Source organism: Quercus robur, chromosome 4 (assembly GCF_932294415.1).
Source record: "Quercus robur chromosome 4, dhQueRobu3.1, whole genome shotgun sequence".
Taxonomy (NCBI): domain Eukaryota; kingdom Viridiplantae; phylum Streptophyta; class Magnoliopsida; order Fagales; family Fagaceae; genus Quercus; species Quercus robur.
Window position 1 is genome coordinate 80,259,592 of NC_065537.1, and position 19,785 is coordinate 80,279,376.

General features: G+C 36.2%; 1 protein-coding gene and 1 long non-coding RNA gene across 2 annotated transcripts; one reads left to right on the plus strand and one right to left on the minus strand.

The window, feature by feature from the left end:
* The first annotated feature begins 2,272 nt into the window (after window positions 1–2,272).
* Window positions 2,273–5,069, plus strand: LOC126723941 (uncharacterized). Its single transcript, XR_007654523.1, has 2 exons — window positions 2,273–2,486; window positions 4,702–5,069. It is a non-coding gene; the product is annotated as an uncharacterized LOC126723941 (long non-coding RNA).
* Window positions 5,070–11,527: 6,458 nt separating this feature from the next.
* Window positions 11,528–18,703, minus strand: LOC126723940 (E3 ubiquitin-protein ligase BIG BROTHER). The gene is made up of 10 exons (XM_050427962.1): window positions 18,543–18,703; window positions 18,359–18,423; window positions 17,644–17,689; window positions 17,366–17,547; window positions 16,706–16,928; window positions 16,533–16,567; window positions 15,434–15,478; window positions 14,765–14,892; window positions 11,966–12,074; window positions 11,528–11,854 (listed from the first exon to the last, which is right to left on the minus strand). The coding sequence occupies exons 4-10, from the start codon at window positions 17,504–17,506 to the stop codon at window positions 11,819–11,821; spliced, it is 717 nt and encodes a 238-aa protein (XP_050283919.1). The 5' UTR covers window positions 17,507–17,547; window positions 17,644–17,689; window positions 18,359–18,423; window positions 18,543–18,703; the 3' UTR covers window positions 11,528–11,818.
* Window positions 18,704–19,785: the final 1,082 nt, after the last annotated feature.

A 19,785-nucleotide genomic window follows, 5' to 3' on the forward strand; every position in this document is an offset into this window, starting at 1 on the left:
ATATAGTACCGTCTTTAACAAAATTTCAATCTTGTTTTTTATTTAATAGTTTTAATATTATTATGCTTATGGATTTAAATACGTGAATATGGTACCTTTTTTTTTGGTTTTTCAAGCTCGGCATCTCTATATGTTTTTCTGTATCTCTTGCTTGCTTCCAAATTGTTTATTTCTTTTCTTTTTTTTTTTTTAGTAGAACAGGATATAACATTAAACTAAAGAGCAAACACAGGATCAGTACATAGCCTGTTTACAAATAATCCACGGCAATTAGCCTCATAAAAAGGATGGATGTCCACAGGTGGACACGAAAAATATCGCTACCCATAGAAGATCCTAGCTTGGCCAAATGATCCGCACACTTATTTGCTTCTCTGTATACATGTGTAATTCTCACTTGAGGAATCTAAGCAACCAGCTGTCTGCAATCATCCATAAGAGAAGAAATAATAACATTTGAGTTCCCCTGTTGAGCAAAGGCATCAACTGTGACTTTGGCATCCATGTCTATAACTACTGCTTGAGTATGCGACCGTAAACAAAGTAAGAGCCCATCTCGGAGCGCCCAAAGCTTGGCAAAGAAGTTGTTTGCTGCGCCAATTTTTCTGGCATATCCAATCACCCATTTTCCCTCTTCATCTCTAATCACGCCTCCACCTCCAACCAACCCGAGAGTCCCAACAGATGAACCGTCCGTATTAAGCTTCCTCCATCCCACATTAGGCTACTCCCATCTGATACTTCTCAGAATCAGCTTTTTGATTGCTATGGGGTTGCACGCACAGTGATTATACTCCATAGCTCTATCCATAATTACTTTGGCAGCATTCGCATTTCGAGTTCTATCCTTGAAGATAAAAAGATTTCTATTCTTCCATATCAGCCAAATAGCAAACAAAAACACCTGTGACCACGGCAGCTGTCCTATTCTGTGCTTCAGATCAGCATTACAGTTAGAATACAACTAGTCCTTTAAGTTCACAATGAAGAAGGAGGGGTCTGAATGCTGAACTCCGAGTTGAAGCCAGGTAGCTTTAGTCGAGAGGCAGTCACGCAAGGCATGGAGAATAGTTTTATGGATTTTTGGAGTTTTTTTTATTAATAAAAAAAGGGGGTTCTTTGGACTTTTGTCCTTATTTATTAAACTGGCATGTCATTGTTTGGTTGGTCTCAAGTTTCCATGCTCTTTCTGATTGTTGGTCAATTTGAACATATATTCATAGTCTTTGTGTGTGATTGCCTTATAATATTATAAAGTGAATTTTCCAACTTAGATTCAGAAACTGGTCTGCTCATGACTTGTGTATAAGATATTTTTTCTTACAAAATTTTGTTATCGTTGTAAGAAAAAAAAAACAAAAAAACAAAACAAAACAAAAAACTTTATTAGATGTTTTGCAAACCTCAGGAAAAGGGAAGACTTTTGAATGCGAAATTGTATATTTTTATGGATTCTGAAAGTCATTTTAAAGTATTCCTTGCAAACAGCTTGTTCAAATTGGACATAATTTTGTCTCTGTGACAAATGTTAAATTTACAAATCCAAGACTTCTTCGGTTTTAACTAATTGTATTTTCTTACCACTTTGAAAAGCATATGTGACTTATTTTTATAAAAGACAATTTTAATCCTAGTTTCAAATTTCGGACCTTGTGAAATGGAAGTTTTCATGTGACTATTTTGGTTTGAAAATCATTAGCTAGCTTTTTGGCCTTATGGCTATTATTCAACACTTGCGTTTGAAACTCGTTGAAGACAAAATTATATTTTCGCTAATTAAGTGGAATACTCCAATACTCTTGGTTTCAAGGATGGTCACCCTTAAACCCCTTTATGAATTTGATCTTTACGATTTGAACTCCATATTTTGGTTTGAAACTTAAGCCATTGATTGAAGTAATACTTGACCCTTTCAGTTGAAAGGTTTATGTCGAAATGTTAATGCCAATGATTGCTCGGCCTTGTTATGAGACACATAACTATGTTTATAATTTTGGGAACGAAATTCTTTTAAGGGGGGAAGAATGTAACACCCCAAATATTTTTTTTAAAGCAACTTTTCCAATGAAAATAATATCTAAATTGGTCTTTTTTTAATCAGTGTAGTTAACTATTTTATGGGGGAGTTTTGAATATTTGGGCATATGATAGTATTTAGTTAAGTTTGGAATGGGCCAATTCAGATATGGGAGAAACTTTAAGGGTAAAGTTGTAATTTTGATCCCAAGATATTTTGGAACAAGTGGTCCACAATGCTCCCATCAACTCAGCCCCTTTCTCTTATAACCATACGTATGCCCCTTCTTTCATTTCTCTGTTTTCCTGTCTCACTCAGCCACCGAAGCCCACAGACATACACCCTCTAGTTCCCTCTATTTCTCTCACTCCCTCACCAGTAAACCAACCATCCACCACCACTTTTGGCGGATTTCACCGGAGAACCCCAGTAGAAACCCCATACACTCCATTCTCTCAAAGCTTTAAAGGTAAAACTCTTAATTGTTTGGTAGCTTTTCAAGTTTTTTTGAGATTTCTTTCTAATCTAAGCTACATGAGTGGTATACATGCGATTGAGTACATGGGTTTTTGATTTGGTGGATTTATTTGTTAAATGGTTAAGGGTTTTTACAAATGATGATCATTTGGGGTTTCTTTGTGGTTAAAAACTTGGGTTTCCTTTAGCAAATCGTGTGGGTTGATTTTGTGGAAGTTTGGTTTGATTTTTGGAAGTGTGTTCTTTGCATTTTAGATGACTTTGGCAAATGTGGGTGTGAGTGGAGTGATAACTACGAATTTATGCAAGTTAAGTGTGAGCATGTGCTTTTGCATACCAAGTGTTTGATAAGTTGTTTATATGAGATTTTTGAGTTTGATTCCTTGTTTTTAATATGCTTTAAATCTAGTGGTTTTAATGTGAGTAAATTCTCAAATAATTTGGGCTAGTCTTACAACTATAGCAATTTTCTAAAGCTGTCATGACAGATTTGAGTCAGCCGCAATGCATGATTTTTAATAAATTACAGAAAAATCATTTTGGCTTGAATTTTCTGTGGTACATTGTATACATATAGGGGAATGTTCCCTTAAAGTTTTGAATTAATCGGATAAATTTTCATTGACCAAACAATTTTTACAAATGGCTGCCCTGTTATGTACTGAATCTGAAAGCAAGACTAAAACGCTGAGAAATTGTGGAATTAATCCCAAACCTCGGTTGATCTTATCTTGGCTTAAATATATTATTTAGTACTCAAAGAGATTATGAGTATGTTATATTATCTTATGATGCACATTTTAGCGGTAATGAATTTAAAATGTTTTGGTTGTGTCAGTACTATGAGTTTCTTGGATGCTTGTTTGGTTCCTGCTTGGGAAGGATACTTGTCTTAGGACGGGCAAGCAAGACTTTAGGGCCTTTGGTTTGATTTTAGGGCATTGTTACGATTTATGGAGATAAGTGTGATGGTACTTTGTGAAAGGCCTTGTTATTGATAGGTTTGATCATTGTGTTTCTAGGTTCCGATATTCTTGGTGATAGACCTAGTGACTAGATTAGTTGATTTTGTGGTGCCCGGTTGAGGTAAAATTAGTTGGCCTTCCGAGGTAAATAGCTTTTTAATGGGAATTTTGAAAAATAAACATGTTGCATAAATATTGTTTTTGGGTTGGAAACTACTTATGGAAACTATATTTTCCTAAAAATTATTGTGTCGTAACCTTAATATATATATATATATATATATATATATATGATTATATATATGAAAATGCATCATATTTGATATTGCATTTTGGGAAATGCATGAATTGTTGATATGGAAAAATGAGCATCTTTTGTTTAATCTTTGATAAGGAAATCATGAACTTTATGGTATATTAGAAAATTCAAAGATGCTTATATTGTCTTGTTATGTGGGAAATTGTTAGAAAATCTTTTGACAAGAATGAAGTTGAAAACCTTACAAACTTTGTGGAAGTTAGATTATTTAAGGTTTTTCTAAAACTACCTGGTTATAAACTATGTATTTGAAAGGAAATGTATACCTGTGAGCTTTATGTGGTTTTGACACCATGTCATGTGTGATTTCCCGGTGATCACCCGATTTGGTTTTCGTAGTCTTTGTGACAACGAAATCAAATCTAGGTCAGTGCCCCTTCACTTTGGATGCCGCGTTCTTCCCTGTTGTCCATGGGAGGAAGGGGTTCTTTGATTGTGTGTGGGTGAGGCTGTTGCCCATGGGGCCAAGAGACCACATGCAAGAGAGGTCCTATTTGACGCTTTCTCTCTGCTACCCATGAGGGGAGAGAAAAATCTTAAGGGTATGGGTGAGGCCGCTGTCCATCGGGCCAGGAGTCTACATACCAATTGTGAATGAGTGGATCCCCTGATTGGTCTATGTGGTAGTGTGGTATATTTGTGATAATTTACCTTACGTTAGATATTATGGCTTTGTAAAGTATATTGTTAGTGCTCACAGATTATAATATATAGTTTCATGGTATTATTTTGAGAAACTTTGTGTTTTATCATTTAATCATTCTTGTTACATTATTATTGAAAATGATCTTGCAGTATTCAGTTAGCAATTTCCCAAACTAAAACATGTTTTGTAAACTGTTCATTATTATGAAACTTGCATTTCCCTCACCCCTATTAATTATGCTACTTACTGGGCTTTATCTCATCCCAATCTCCAACAGTTTTTCAGATAAATTAGCTACACGTCGAGCATAGAGCTTAATTTATTGGTGGTGATTGGAGTGCTATATTAAATTGGGAGACTTGGGCCATTAATGGTTAATGACTCAATCTTGCAAAGTTCAACAAGATCATAATCAATTCTATTGGAGGTTGGATACTTGAGGTCTGTTAGGCTTGGGTGCGGGAGGCCTAGATTTTTGTTGAGGTTGCATACCTTGGAGAGGATCATGACTTTGTGTTTATTGTATTTGGAATGTTGGATTGTTAAGTGTATTTTGAGGCACATGATTTGTAGTTTGTATTGCTTGTAAATGTGTCATCGAGCTCTGACTTGTATTGTGGAGAGATCAATATATTTATTTATATTTATCAAATGAAAAAAAAAAAAAAAATCACTACAATACCTTTTGAAGGCTCGGTCTTTCATGCTTTGGACCCTTTTGGGTTTGGGGCGTGACAAATTAATTCTGGCTTTTAATTCCCACAGCTCTGTTTCTTGCCCATTCACCATATCCAATTCCAAGAGAAGTTGATTTTCCAACTGGATCAAAGAGGGAGAGAGGTTGTTTGCCTTTGCCCTTTGAACCCCATCCTAGCGAGCCATGAGTCTTTTTTTCTTAGAAAAAATATTCCCAAAATGATTCTTATTCCACAAACTGACCTACTTTGCAAAATTTTCCATATTCTTCGATATGTTCCTAGTATTCCTCCAAGACTGATTAACTACTTTCAGGAAAAAAGTATCAGAGAGCCAAAAACTTTGAAACCTGAAAAGGCTTATTAAGATGAACTGATCTCCTAGGCAAAGTTTCCAGGAGCACCGGGCAGTGATCCGAGTGACATCTCATGAGGTGGGACACCCTAACTTCTAGGTACAAAAGACACCAACTTGGATTCATGAAGTATCTATCTATTCTTTCCTGAATGAAGCAATTGGCATCTCTTTTATTTGTCCACGTGAACCTTGGCCCATTAAAACCTATATCCACCATATTACATATGTCTAAGCAGTCCTTAAAAAGAAGAGACCTCTTAATGCTCACTGGTCTGCCCCCAAGTTTATCCTCGCCAATGAGGTGTTCATTGAAGTCACCAACTATCACCCAAGGTTTATTGTGCAACTTTGCTACTTTGGACAGATTATTCCACAAAATGTTTCTCTCTTCGCTTCTAGGACTTGCATAAATCGCAGAAAATAACCAAGAAAGGTTAGAGGAATGTACCTTAACTTCTACATGAATCTCTTGCTCTGTGGTAGCAAGTTGATCAACTTCCACCATATTTGAATTCCACAAGAGCCACAAACCTCCAATAAACCCAATTGTCTTCGTGTGAATTGCTCCGTCAAATGGAAGTCTGTTTGTAATCTCCCTAGTTCTCTCTCCCCCTAGGTGGGTTACCATAATAGCAGGATTGTGATTCCTAGCCAACTCCTTAACATGCTTCTAAAAATTGGGTTTCAAAACGCCCCTACTATTCCAAACAATAATATTCATGGTAAATTGATGGTTCAAGGTTGAGGCACTTATCAAGAAGGCACATCAACTCCACCTCCATCCTCAAGATCCATCCCATCTTTGCCAACAAGTACCTTACTCTTTCTACTGATTGTAAGCTGAAATCCAGGATCGACTTGAACACTTGAAGCAGCTTGATTACAAGACGGGACCCCATTGCAGAATGGACTATTGGCTGGACTTCCAAAGTCCTTCTCTCCGTCAAGTCTTCGACAGGAATCATCTTGTATAAGAATTTCAACGGCATCTTCCTCCATACTGCCTTCTGCTTCTCCTCTGGTGATCGTCCGTCGATCTGAACCTGCCACTAAGGGCTTGGCATCATCCCCCACAATGAATCCGTGAGAGAAGGAAATCCCACTTTTGTGCTTTCCTCCGTCATCAGAGAAATCAACTTCCACGCCTTCTTCAACATCCAAACAAACCACCCCCTCATTTGCGTAGGATTTGCTCTGGATTCGACAATCACTAACTCCGACCTCGCCACTACTCTGCCCCTCAAGTTGATCGCTAATTTTGGAATGAAATGAAGCTGTGAACTGGAAGGGGGCATCTGACTTTCTCTTGTTGACTTCAACGCTTCTCCAAGACCAAGTCTGATTTTTTTGAGAGGAAAGTCTGTTGCTAATGATAATGGCTAACTTCATATAAGTGTTAGGCGCCCTAGTCCTTGCTATGCCTTTTTTGCCCCACACGGATAGGCTTATCTAAATGGAAGGCTCAATTCCACTTGGTGAAAAACCCATACGGATTGGCCCATCCTGAATATTCTTTTTGCTGGGTTCAGCGCCAGCTACATTAAATTTTATGGACTCCTTAGCGCAGCCCACCTTCTCGGCCTTACTAGAAGAACCTTGTCCATTAGTATGATTTGTCACTACTTTCCCTGGACCCGTGGGACCCTCCTTAGTCACAACATTCACGGAGATTCATTGTCCTAACTTCTTACGTGTTACAATCATCCAAGGCCTGTACAAAGTGCTATCTGTAGCTGCTCCACTACCACCTGACGTGCCACACCCTTCTGTAGTACTATCCGTAGCATGCAACATGCGTGACCTTGCTAACTCATTGTGCTCACCGATTTCCCCTCTCACCGACGAACCCGGTTTCCAGATAGTGTGTGGGCAAGCATCCTTCTTATGCCCAATCTTGCCGCAGGCAAAACAAAGTTTATGTATACCCTCATAAACCACCTATTGCTCAAACCTACCAATGAGAACAGTATTGATGAGCGGCTTGTTAATGTTCACTTGGAGACATAACCTTGCATACTTCCCTCTCGCCTCTAATGTTGTGTGAGCATCTATTCGAAGGACTCTACCAATGGCTTCTCCAATCTGCTTCAACACCTCAGCCTCGTAAAGTTCCATAGGGAGTTGATGAAGCCGTACCCATACCGCAATCGAAGAGACATTGGCCATGGCTGGTTTGAAAAATGGCTCTCATGGTCTGATGGATAAAAAGTGTCCACTAATGAACCAAGGGCCTTTTTCCAAAACTGAGTTCAGGTACTCTTTCAGGGCGAAACGTACCGAGTAAAAATCATCTCCTAGGTTGACGCAATCAAGTCTCCATGTTGGTTTCCATAAAAGGTTGAGCTTGCTTTGGAGAAAATTGAACCCAACCAATCTCCCAAATAGCTTAACAATCAGAGTTTGAGCCCAAGGACCTCTAATCCGCCTCTTAGTTTCCCAAGAAAGCTTTACAGCTGCTAGACCTTTCCAAAGATCGGAGACCTCGTCGTCAGACTCTGCCTCACCATCCATCAGATCAGTAAAATCAAAAGCTTTTGCAAAGGCTCCTAGAATTTCGCCCACTAGTTTGTCCTTGAAGGAAGCTCTAGCCGACCCCCATGTATTCTGGTGACTCTGAGAATGGCCACCGTCACTCGAGCCGTTTCTTTGTTGACAAACAAAGCTGCGTCCATGTGTACTTCTTATGACAACGATCCACCACAGTAGGCATCTCAACTGTATTTGAATCCTACCAGCACCAGATGGTTTTGTAGCCAACTTTTGAAGTATATACAAATTATACCCTTGAATCATCTTTTCTTGTGCCCCAACTTTTACTTTTGCTCTTGCTAGGACCATTTTCTAATGCTTCTACGATGCTATTTCATTCTCATTTATATACAACCTACCCTCTCTCAACAAAAAATAAATAAATAAACAAGCTACCAAACTTTGAATATCTCCTAATTAAAGTCAAGCACCAAGTCTAAATATTTTTGCTTTCTAATTTCAATTATTCACTATCTTGCATGTGATTTAAAGTTGCTTCTATATATTTATTAATTTTATTTTAATGGGCATATATATCCAATAGGGTTAAGACAAAGAAATTCTTATTGGATTGAATAAACATTATGATCAATAATATATACCCATAAAATAACTTAATAACATGACCACATATGATCTCATGATTTGAAAGCAGGTCCGCTGATTGATTGTTCACTCCCACCTCAACCCAATGCAATCTTTACGCTCTTCATACTCTTTTTTCCTTTCCTACTAAAGCAATGAAAGCTGACTCCTGTTATCTTTTGCTTATGCTGACATGTCCTTGTACATTTCCAACACCATATTTGTAATTCCAGAATCACTAGTTACAGAAATATGTATTCTTGACTTCTTATTTATCAAATGGACAATATGGTTGTATATTGAAAAAAAAAAATGGAAAAGCTCATAAAGATAACAATGAACAATGATTTTCAACTTTTCTTTTTGGTGATGGTCCCTGCAGCATGTTTGCTCTACATCTTTAGCATTACCTGCAGAATGTGAAAGGAGAGTATAGTACTAGTCACTAAGACCACTGAGTGTTATCATTAGTAGTATTGACTTTCAATTAAGAGGGCTAGCCTGTTTGATGAATGTAAAAAGATACAATCTTCCAATGAAGATCACTTGTAGAATTAAATAAAAAATTAGCTTATATATAATATATGTCTAGGATTTGAGTATGATAGAATACCATTTTTGAAGTGCTTGTGTGTTTACGGAGCTCAGTTCCCTTAGCAAGAGAGTCTTGGCTACAGAAGCCTTCATGATTCTCTTCATATGCGAGTTCTCCACTAGTCACTAGAGCTGATACTAGGATGACCATTAGTGCCATTACAACAAAACCCAATTCCCATTCCTCTCTCCAGAGTTATAACTATCTGCTGCAGCATTTCATACGTCCTTTGGTTCATTTGGAATCATTGGATTGAGGGGAAGGAAAGGGGAGTAGAATAGAATTGGCCAAAAATTAACCTTTTTTCCTGCCAACCCCTTGCTCCCCCTCCCTCTCCCCTCAATCCAAACAGGCCATTAGTGCTCTTGCCTTTTCAAGATAGCTACCTGCATAGAGCTGCATACATAGTATTGTGTAAGAACAGGAGTTGGCATCTTATCCATTACGTCATAGCTATAGATTAAATTCAATGACAAAAGTAAAACTTGATACTTTAGATATGTCCTAGATTCAAATACTCAAGATAACAGCTCATGAGTCATGAAAGGATTTTGTGATGGCTAAGCTACAACCTACAAACTCAGCTTGATTCACTGTTACTTGCCATTATGTGTTCTATGTTTCAAATAGAAATGTACTGAATCTCTACCACTTAATTATTTGAACCTCTCAACTCACTATGATGCAAAATCGAAAAACCAGCCTTACAAACAAGCTAATATCATTGCCCGTAGTCTTGGAGCACTGCTCCAAACTCTCACAAAGGGGTGTGCCCCCATGGTGGGTCTCACATGTGGGACTCACCCCCTTTGTGAGAGAGCCTTGAGCAATACTCCAGGACCATTTAAGTATTGCCTTAAAAAAAATTCAATTCAATGGACCTCTTGATAAAATCACCCCTTTGTGAGAGAGCCTTGAGCAATACTCCAGGACCATTTAAGTATTGCCTTAAAAAAAATTCAATTCAATGGACCTCTTGATAAAATCAAATAGAAAGATCCAAAGAGATCTTATTTTAAGACCTCAAATGATGTGACTGAATAATGCTTTTTGTATTTGTAATAAACTAAGAGAAAAGCAATATAAGTAATAAACTAAGAAATAATGATAAAGTGAAAAATTTATTGATAATGTCTCCAAATGAGGAGTCGCTATAGGATAATCTACACCAACTACGACAATTCACTATGTGAGAAGAAATTTATTTGGACTTCTTGTTTTTTTTTTCCTCTCTCTCCTTATTTCCTAACACATATCACACGAATGTTTTCTTTTAATTTCTTACTCTTTTTACTTCTTACTTGTTTCCCTTCTCTTCCTTTAGCTCTAACCCAACAAAGTATTAGTTTATATATCAGCCATTCACTCACATGGTCGTGTTATATGAAAGTTCCGTAGGTGGCCTTCCTATGCATGTGTTATGTCCAAACAAAGTTTTGACATATAGAGTTTGAATAAATAAAAGATTTTCATCTCATAGGGAACTTATCTGATTAGATTAGATTGGTCTTGTTAGATTGTTATTATTTTCAATTTCAATTTGCTATAAGATAGGACTGGTACCTTATTTGATCCAGGCTATTTTTGCACCTAGAAGTTGTTAGGATAGGGCAAGGAGAATAGCCCGATTCAATTTCCTTTTGCCATCCTAGGAGGAGAACAGCCTCATTACCATGGTTTTAAAACCGGATTGGTTCGTTCAATAGGAAATTGGGCCCTAATCTGGTCTGTTAAAACTGTCACTCAAAACCAGTATAAACTGAGAACCAGGCCCTTTTCCAGGTTTTAAAACCATGCTCATTACCCTTCACTGAAATAGGCCACTTCACACAACTAAATTTATATCAATCTTGTGGTTCCTGCACATTGATGAGTACTTTAGTCTAACATTCTTGCAGTGAACACGCACGGATCTAAAGGTTTTTGGCCAAACCTAGAAGTAGTGCTAGTTCTTAATATGTATGAAGTTGCACGCTTGTGTTTCCCTTGTTTTAACAGCCTTCACAACCTACACACGAGAGAATACCAAATATTATTGGAAAAAAGTGGGAAACCAATTGAGTATCCTAGACCATAGTTCCTTGTACTCAAGCCTGTTGCTTCACCTTTCCTCACCTATGTTTTAACCAAATAGACTGTTGGCACACACGACACTGCCAATTGGACTCGGCACATAATAAGAATCACTCATATTCACTATAACATATGCAATTTCTGATTCCTTATACTGACCCCCATTTCTTCTATGAGATTTTTCATTTTTAACTCCATGTAATCTATGTGTTTCAGTGTTTACAAGCAAGCAAAAAAAAGATCAATGTCAAGTCTAGAGAACTAGGACTAATTCAAATAACAATCCTTCACTATATATTTACAGAGCCCAGCCACAGAATCCATTCTGAAATTGAAATTCATTTAAGAAGCTAAAATTATAAGATTCTTTTTCTACTGAACAGAGCCTGTATGAAAAAAGAGGAAGCCACTATAGTTCTTCACTAATCCAAGTTGTACCAAAAAGGGGAAAAAATAAATAAATAAATAAGAAGGGCAAAAAAAATGAAAATTCAAGTATGTGAACACTGGATTCCTTCCATTATTCTTGCCCACTTGATGCTACATTGCCTTTTGATTCCTAGCCAAATACCTCGGTGTTGCAAATTGGGCATATCTGACAAAAATACAGTAAGGTAAGATAAATAAAAATATATATATATATAGGCATAAGTAATGCAGATCTAGAAATCTGAAAAAGCTCAGCTTTAATAAAAGCACTACTGACCTTGCTAATGCTAAGCCATTTGGTGATGCATTCACTATGGTAAACATGCTTGCACGGCAATTTTATTTGCCGGTCACCTCTTTTGTACCTCATCTGGCAAACCACACATCTGTTTGCAGACAATACAAATACATTATGAATCAGCTTACACAAACAATGATAGAAAAGAGGGAAAAACCACAATTAAAAAAGAAAGTAATGCATCTAGTAACAATTTTTCTGAAAGGTGAAGCAAGACCTCCAAATCAAATCTACAAGTAAAAAAACAGATACAATGAAGAAATTACTATTCAAGGAACCCTATATAAGAGGAGCTTAAGAAGTTCAGTTTCTTTAGAAAACATGGTTCTAATTCACAAAATGAATGGCATCACCAGATTTTTATTTCTTTTAAGGGGCCAATCCATCTTAAAGGTTGCAAATCCAAATTTCTAGTTCTTTTTCTCCCCGCTTAGAGTAATAAACTTATTGAAACAAATGGAGAATACATAGAGAGAAATAGAAAGAAAAAAAAAAAGTACGATCAGTAATTCCAAGAATCCACATTGCCATGCCCCATAGTTTCACAATGACCATGTTCTGATACAATTATATCTGAAGTAGGCACCTACTTTCTGCAATACACTTCTTGTTGCAATGTCATGAAGAAACATCAATCACAACACCATTGCAAATGCTTGATAAACTAAAATTCAGCAAGAAAAATATATTTTCAGTTGCAATCTACCCTTAAAACAATCTGAAACAATAACTCCATCTGTTCTGCATGTCCATTCTACCATAATTTGAGTTCACTAAAGTGTTTTCATCCACATTCCTTTACCATGAGAGAAGCTTAGTTGTTGAACACTAGCTAAGTGCTGTTTCTGGAAAACCTAAACTATGAGATGCAAGATTAAAAACACAAAAATGGGTCCACCTATGGGATGCAAGTGATGACCTTAACCATTAGAAAAACAGCCCCTCTATGGCAACTCAAACAACTTTACTGACTAAACCCATGGATTCATGAGCACAACCTAACATTAAAATGAATTACTGGTCGTGTTAACACATGGGTAAACATCATTGCACCAGCCACCAGACTGGTCAAGCAAGCAAAATGATGTCAACTTTCATTTTGAGGTTGATATTCAACCCAAAGATACTTTACTATCCATAAGAGCTTGTTTGGATGAAGAGAGTTTTGAGTGATATCACTCAGTTTTCTGTTTTCATCATCAAAATCATGTGGGTCCCACCGCACAGTACTTGTTTGGATTAGTTTTGAATCATGGTTTTCATCACTCAATGACTCAGTAAAATGGATGTGAGTGACCAAAACTGAAAACAGGTTTCAGCTGTTTTCAAAACTCAAAACTGGTCACTCAGTGGCAATATTGTAAATACATGCATCTTTGTGGGACCCGCATCAAGGACATGTGTACCTCAAGTCATCAGCACCAACGACTTTCTCTTTCTCTCTTTCCCCTTTCTCCTTCTCCCAGAAACAAACCAACATTTCTTCATAAATTTTTTACTCCTTTCTCTCTTGTCCTTTCTGTACTTTTCCCCTTTGCATCTGAAGAACAACAATACCCAGGTGAAGATCTCCATCTTAAAGAACAATACCTAGGTGAAGACTGAAACCCAGGCAAACAACAATACCCAGGCAAAGACCGAAACCCATCAGCTAACCGAAGCTCTCCCTCTCTCTCTTGTCCTCTCGCTGCACCTCTCTACCCTCCACCGGATTTGCAGAGTTCTCTCTATCTCCTTGGCAAGATCAAAAAAAAATTTCTCTCTCTATCTTGTGGGTGCAGAGTTCGAATTTGAGATGTGGTTATAGGGTTTTGATTTTTGAGACATGGGTGTGTGTGTGTGGTTCATATTTGTGGTGTGGCTGTGGTGAGCTTAGATCTGAGATGTGGGTGGCTGTTATGGGTTCAAATTTGTGGTGTAGGTTCGGATTTGATTTGGGCATAAGGTCTGTATTTGTGATTTTTGATTTGGGTATTTGTGGGTTTTGATTTGAACATCTATGGGTACCTATGAGTTTATGTTTGTATTCATTTGTCTTTGTATGTTTATGATGGTTTGGCCGTAGGTTTGGAATAGGATTGTTCTTGTTGATGTGTGTGTACATGAGAAATGAAAGAGAAAGAGGACAGCTTCAGTGAGAGTAACAGGGCAATGGTGACTGAAGGGGAAGAAAATGAAATGAAGAGAGTGAGGGTGAAGGTGAGGCAGGTAGGCTAACAGAACTAATGACATGGTGCTCAGGCATGGGTCCCACAAAAAGTAGAAAAAATTGAGTGATGAGAAACTGAAAATATGTGCCAAACAGGTGGGGGTAAGAAATTGTGGTATTTTAAGTGATGAGTAATGAGTTATGAGTGATGAGTAATGGGTGATGAAAATTGAGTGATGAGTGACCATTTTTTTTTAACCAAACAAGCCCTAAGGCATAGCAAAAATTTCTCCATGTTTTCTTTTAACAAATAATATTCTGGTTAAGGAAAAAAAAGACTCCTTTCTAGCAAGGTAAGTTGGATGGACCACATCTAAAATATCAAGGGCAAGGCAGGTAACAGAGAATTATTTATCTATTACATGATGTCACTAAACTTCTGGATAGAAAAATTTGAGTGCAGATAAATATTTAACTTACCTAGGGAGAGAAAAAATGACACATGTTTGCCTATGGCATGAAGACTAGTAAAGCAAATGGTTTGATGGGTGAGAAGTGAGAACTGGTTTATCTCCATCCATAAATGAAAGTTGGGAAGATTAAAAAAATTAGCTACAAACAAGAATTACCTCTCTCTAGCTTTCTTTGTTGAGAATAAGTTTTTAAATTTGTACTTTGAAGTTGGAAGCAAATTAATAAGGTCCTGTGAAAGACCTCGACTTTGAGTTCCAACTGCCTCACCTAAGTCAAGTAATTCCTGCATAACAGAAAAAATATATATTAATGTGCCTAAATTCTAACCATTATGATTTCCTAATAATTATTTTACTAAAAAAACACCAAATTTGAATCACCAATCTACTTTGAATGGTAGTTACATACCCTCACTTTAAAAATTTTAACTAAGTTGCACTTGCCACTATTCAGAACAGTCATAAAAACACTGTTTCATCCATTCAATGAAATTATTGAATTCAATGAACAAAATCTTGAGTGCTACACAACAAATGTGTTTAATACTCTCACTTTTTGGCGTGTGTATGTGTGTGCATGCACGTATGTTGGGGGGAGGGAAGGGGGACCATTTTTTTCTTCCACCAAATTTAGTTCACCCAATTAAGCCAGGCCCCCGCTAACAGTGCTTCTACTGCTCAATAAGAGAACATCATTCGCACAAAAAAGGATAAATATTGCAAATCTACTAAATTGCAAGTAAAAATTATAGTACAAATTACTTTAATATATATAAATATGTGTATGTATGTATGTATGTATTAGTACAAACTATATGTAGCAACCTCATAGGTCATGTGATCTGGATCAACATTGTCTTGCCATGCAACCTGCAACGATAAACATAGAAGACAAAATGTTTACTTAGTTTTTAGCATCAGGGCAGTACAGATTCTACACGTAAAGTTAGCAAATGTAATTGAGCATGAATGAATGCATAAGATTTCAAATAAAAAACAACAGAAAATGACAACGGTATGATCATAAATGTGGAATTACAGGCATGATTCTAAATTTGGTATTACACTAGAGAAGGAGAAGACACTGAGGATGACTGAGCAGATGAGGATTTTGATGACAACCATATGAATAGAAGTGGTGTTAGTTCATTTTGCTTCAAAAGCCACAAGTAGAGTTTGAGAGAGACCAAAAATGATCTAGAATCAAGCTGTTTTTTCTTTTTTTTCTTTTTTTCTTTTTTCTTTTTTTTTTTTTTTTTTTGGGACATAGGATGCTAGCTCATAAAAATGACTCAAAATTAGGGATCACTATGGAGATGACCCAGATTCCAGACCACAGGATGTTAGCTCATATTTGCTTCTAAAACCATTACGAGGGTATCAGGAATTGCACTATTGACAATTTGACAAATCTTCAAAAAACTAGAAAGCTATTATTTTATTTTTTGGTTTATCTTCTTGGGTCCACCGGAAGCCTATTTGCCCTACAGACTATACTTTGTTTCTCTCCCATGTCTTTAATCCCCTATCTTGGAAAAACCAAACACCTAAATATGTTGAAAGAACAACCAAATGCCAGAAATCTGGGAAAAGAATGCAGGGAATTTGAGCCAATACTGGGATAAACTAAATTGGTGTCTAAGAGGATGCATGTCATAGATGGGGGTAAAGAGAGTGGGTTCAAAAACAAAATAATTGATATAAGTAGATTAAAATGTCAAAATAACTCAACGATAAAAAGACAAAATGATATCAATTTCTTCTTTGGATTACCTCATGCACAAGACATATCTAGTACTCTATGTGCATGTGTGCACGCATATTGACGTGTGCTACTTCTTAAACCAAGATTAAATCATCCAAGCATAAACTACCACCACTGGAAAGCAATCACATAAGGCCGCATCAGCAAGCAAACTTTTACCTGTGGACTATTACTATTGTGATGAGTTGGACTGCCTGCAAAAACAAAGAAATAAATGAACTTTAGATTATGACAGTAACTAAGTATCGTAATCTCTGATTAGATGCTTACAAAATTGAAAATAATAGCTTCACTAAATGATTAAAGGATATAACAGCTCGACATAAACTTACATTCTTCAGGGATAGCATGCACACCCATGACTGCATCTCCTTCAGATTGTGAGTCTGTGGTTGCAGGCTCTTCATTAATCGTTGAAGGGTAATCCCAAGCACTCCTGCTGACCTCTGCTCTTGGTAAATGGTCATTTACCTCATAAGGACCATAATAAGTATTCCCCAGACCAGATATTCCAAATTTGTAAGAATGCATATTCATTGACCAGTATACACTTTCCTGGACAGACAGGAAATAAGAAAATATCATGTCATGCCATTCTTGATAGAAATGAGATTTCGTCAATCACACATATGATTCACAGATCTTTGAAACAGATGACATCATCATCCATTAATTTCAGTGTTTCCCTTACTGCATAAACTCCTTTGAATTCTAAAAATAAACAGTCAGTATTTTTTTTTTAATAATCATTTAATAGCACTCATTGACTCACCCATTCCTTATGAATGAAAAAATTCATTTCTCAAAATATATATTTTTTAGAAGGAAACTAAATGCAACAGCTTGACAAACACCCACATCCTCCATTCATGACCATCAAGTACATAACCACCACACAGCTAAACACTTCCAAAAGCATGAACAAACTAATGGGACATATCAAATATATGAATATCCAGATTGGAGGATTTTTTAAGAAAAAGAAAATATACCTGATCATGCATAGGTACAGCATGACCATAATTGACTGGCACATGAGTAAGGCCTTCGAAGAAGTTCATAAAACTTTCTGTAACCGTGTAAGGACAACCGGTGTTTATGTAATGCACCTCCATTTGTCCATTCGCATTCATATTTAACCGCTACTACACAGACTCCAGTTTTGCAAAACAAGCTGCAAATCATCATAAAACACAACATTAAACAAAATTGTACCACATGATTAGGCCTTGTCTTTGATTCAATCAAAATAAGAGCTACTTTCACTTACCCCTGAAATTCCAATAGAAAATGCAGAATCCAATTTGCAAAGCAAGCTGCAAAATACCATAAAATAAATTCACATATAACCAAAAGAACAAATTAAAAGGAAAAAATTGTAACTACATTACCAGGCTTTTGGTCTTTAATTCAATCAAAAATGCGAGCTACTTTAACTAAACCCGAAAACTCAATTTAAAAGAAATGAAAATTCAACAAAATATTACTTCCATGAATACACACACACATATAGAGGATCTCTAAAAATTTTGGACAAATTAACAGAAACTGAAGCAGCATTTACCAAGAAGAAATTAGAAAAATTACATTTTTAAACTTCAAAGTCAGCTTACTTTCTGAGAAAAATTTGAATTTTCACACCAGAGAGCCTAAAAACAACAAATTTTGGCTAAGATGACAAATGAAGTTTCACCATTTTCATAAAAACATTTCCTTTCCTTTGCTTTACTTTTTTTCCTTTAAGTTTTCTCAGCAACCAAACGGCAGGTAGCGGAAACTTTCCTAAACCGTATTCTACCAAAAATTCACCAAAGATAGAGCGTAAATTGACTAAATTCCATATCTTCATTCTTTTTTCGTTTATATTCTTGCATTTTCTCAAACTTTCTCAGCAACCAAACAGAGAAACCAGAAGAAAAAAAAATCAAAAATCAAAAAAAAAATTTTAAACAAACATGAATGGAAAAAAAAAATGTTAAATTTACCAGAGGAAGAAAGCTCATTCAGGAAAAACTCCTTCGCAGTCGCATCTCTCGAACTCTTCGAAAATCTGAGAGAATCACAGCAAAACAAAAACGTTGAAAATCACCATAGCTTTGAAAAAATTTAGAGTAATCAAAATTCAGATACTGAAGAAAACAAAAATTGAAAAAAAAAAAAAAAATTTACATTTGCAGAGAGAGAGAGAGTTTGGAGCTTAGAACACAAAATGTGAGTCTCTCTGAGAGAGAGAAAGTGAAACTGAAAGTAAAAGAAAAAATGAGTTTTGTTCAGTTTCTGAGAGTTTAGTTTAGTGTTTTTTTTTTTTGTTTTTTTTTTTTTTTTTAAATATTAGTGTGAGTTTCTCTTTCTCTCTCTGATATATCCAATTTTCTCTCTCTTAGATTGCTGGTGCTTGTTTATATGCTGGATTTCAGGGGCTTGCCACATTAACCACCAGGATGAAACGGTGTCGTTTAGTTGTAGATTAACCAACCTTGAGTCTAAATTTATCTCCTACAGGGTGTGATCGAGTGCCCAGCTCATTAGTCTGAGGTGTAATGTAAGTTCGGAACTCTCTGGTTCAATCTACCACACTATTAGTTCGTAGAAACTTTTGGGGTGTCTTATGAATAGGTAAGGAGTAGGAGTGAAATAGTCTATGCAACAACTGGAACATCACTTTCTTTTATATTGCATCTCTCAAGTGAGTTGTGATCAGGCATGGAATCATGACTTGGAGTTCGGGAGGCAAAAGTATAAAAAAATATTTTTTTAAACTCCCAATAAGCATTCATTTAAAAGAAAAATGTTATGTCCATTATATTTTCACAACAAATTATAAGTAGTAGGTTATTATTAGTTATTATGAGTGAGTAAAAAGGTAATTTAAGTTATGGATTCAAATTAAAACCAATAACAACATACCGTATATGATTTGTTATAAAAATGTTGTGAACGTAGCACTTCTCAATTTAGAAAGTTAATTGTTTTTTTTTTACATTTTTTTTTTTAGTGTCTTGTGTGTTGTCATATTTGTATGGGTGTTTACTTAGACCAGTTAGAATTGGTTTAGGAATTTTTTATTTTATTTTATTTTATTTTTTGTTTGTGTCTTGCGTGGGTTTGTTTTTGGATGTTGTTTGGACTTAAGTTTGTTATTGGTAAATTTTGTTGTTGAACTTGTTAAATTTATTTCAGATTTTTTATCAATAAAAATTTTTATAGCCTTAAAAAAGATCAATAATATTGTTGAGGGAGACAAAGTGCAAATTTATTGAAACAGATTGCTAAAATTAATACATATTTATATATACTAAAAAAAAATTTGAAAAAATCTGGGGGCCACTGCCCCCCAAGTCCAAGTATTGTTTCGTCGTTGGTTGTGATTAACCCTATATGTGCATGAACATAATACCTCCTCGATCTACTA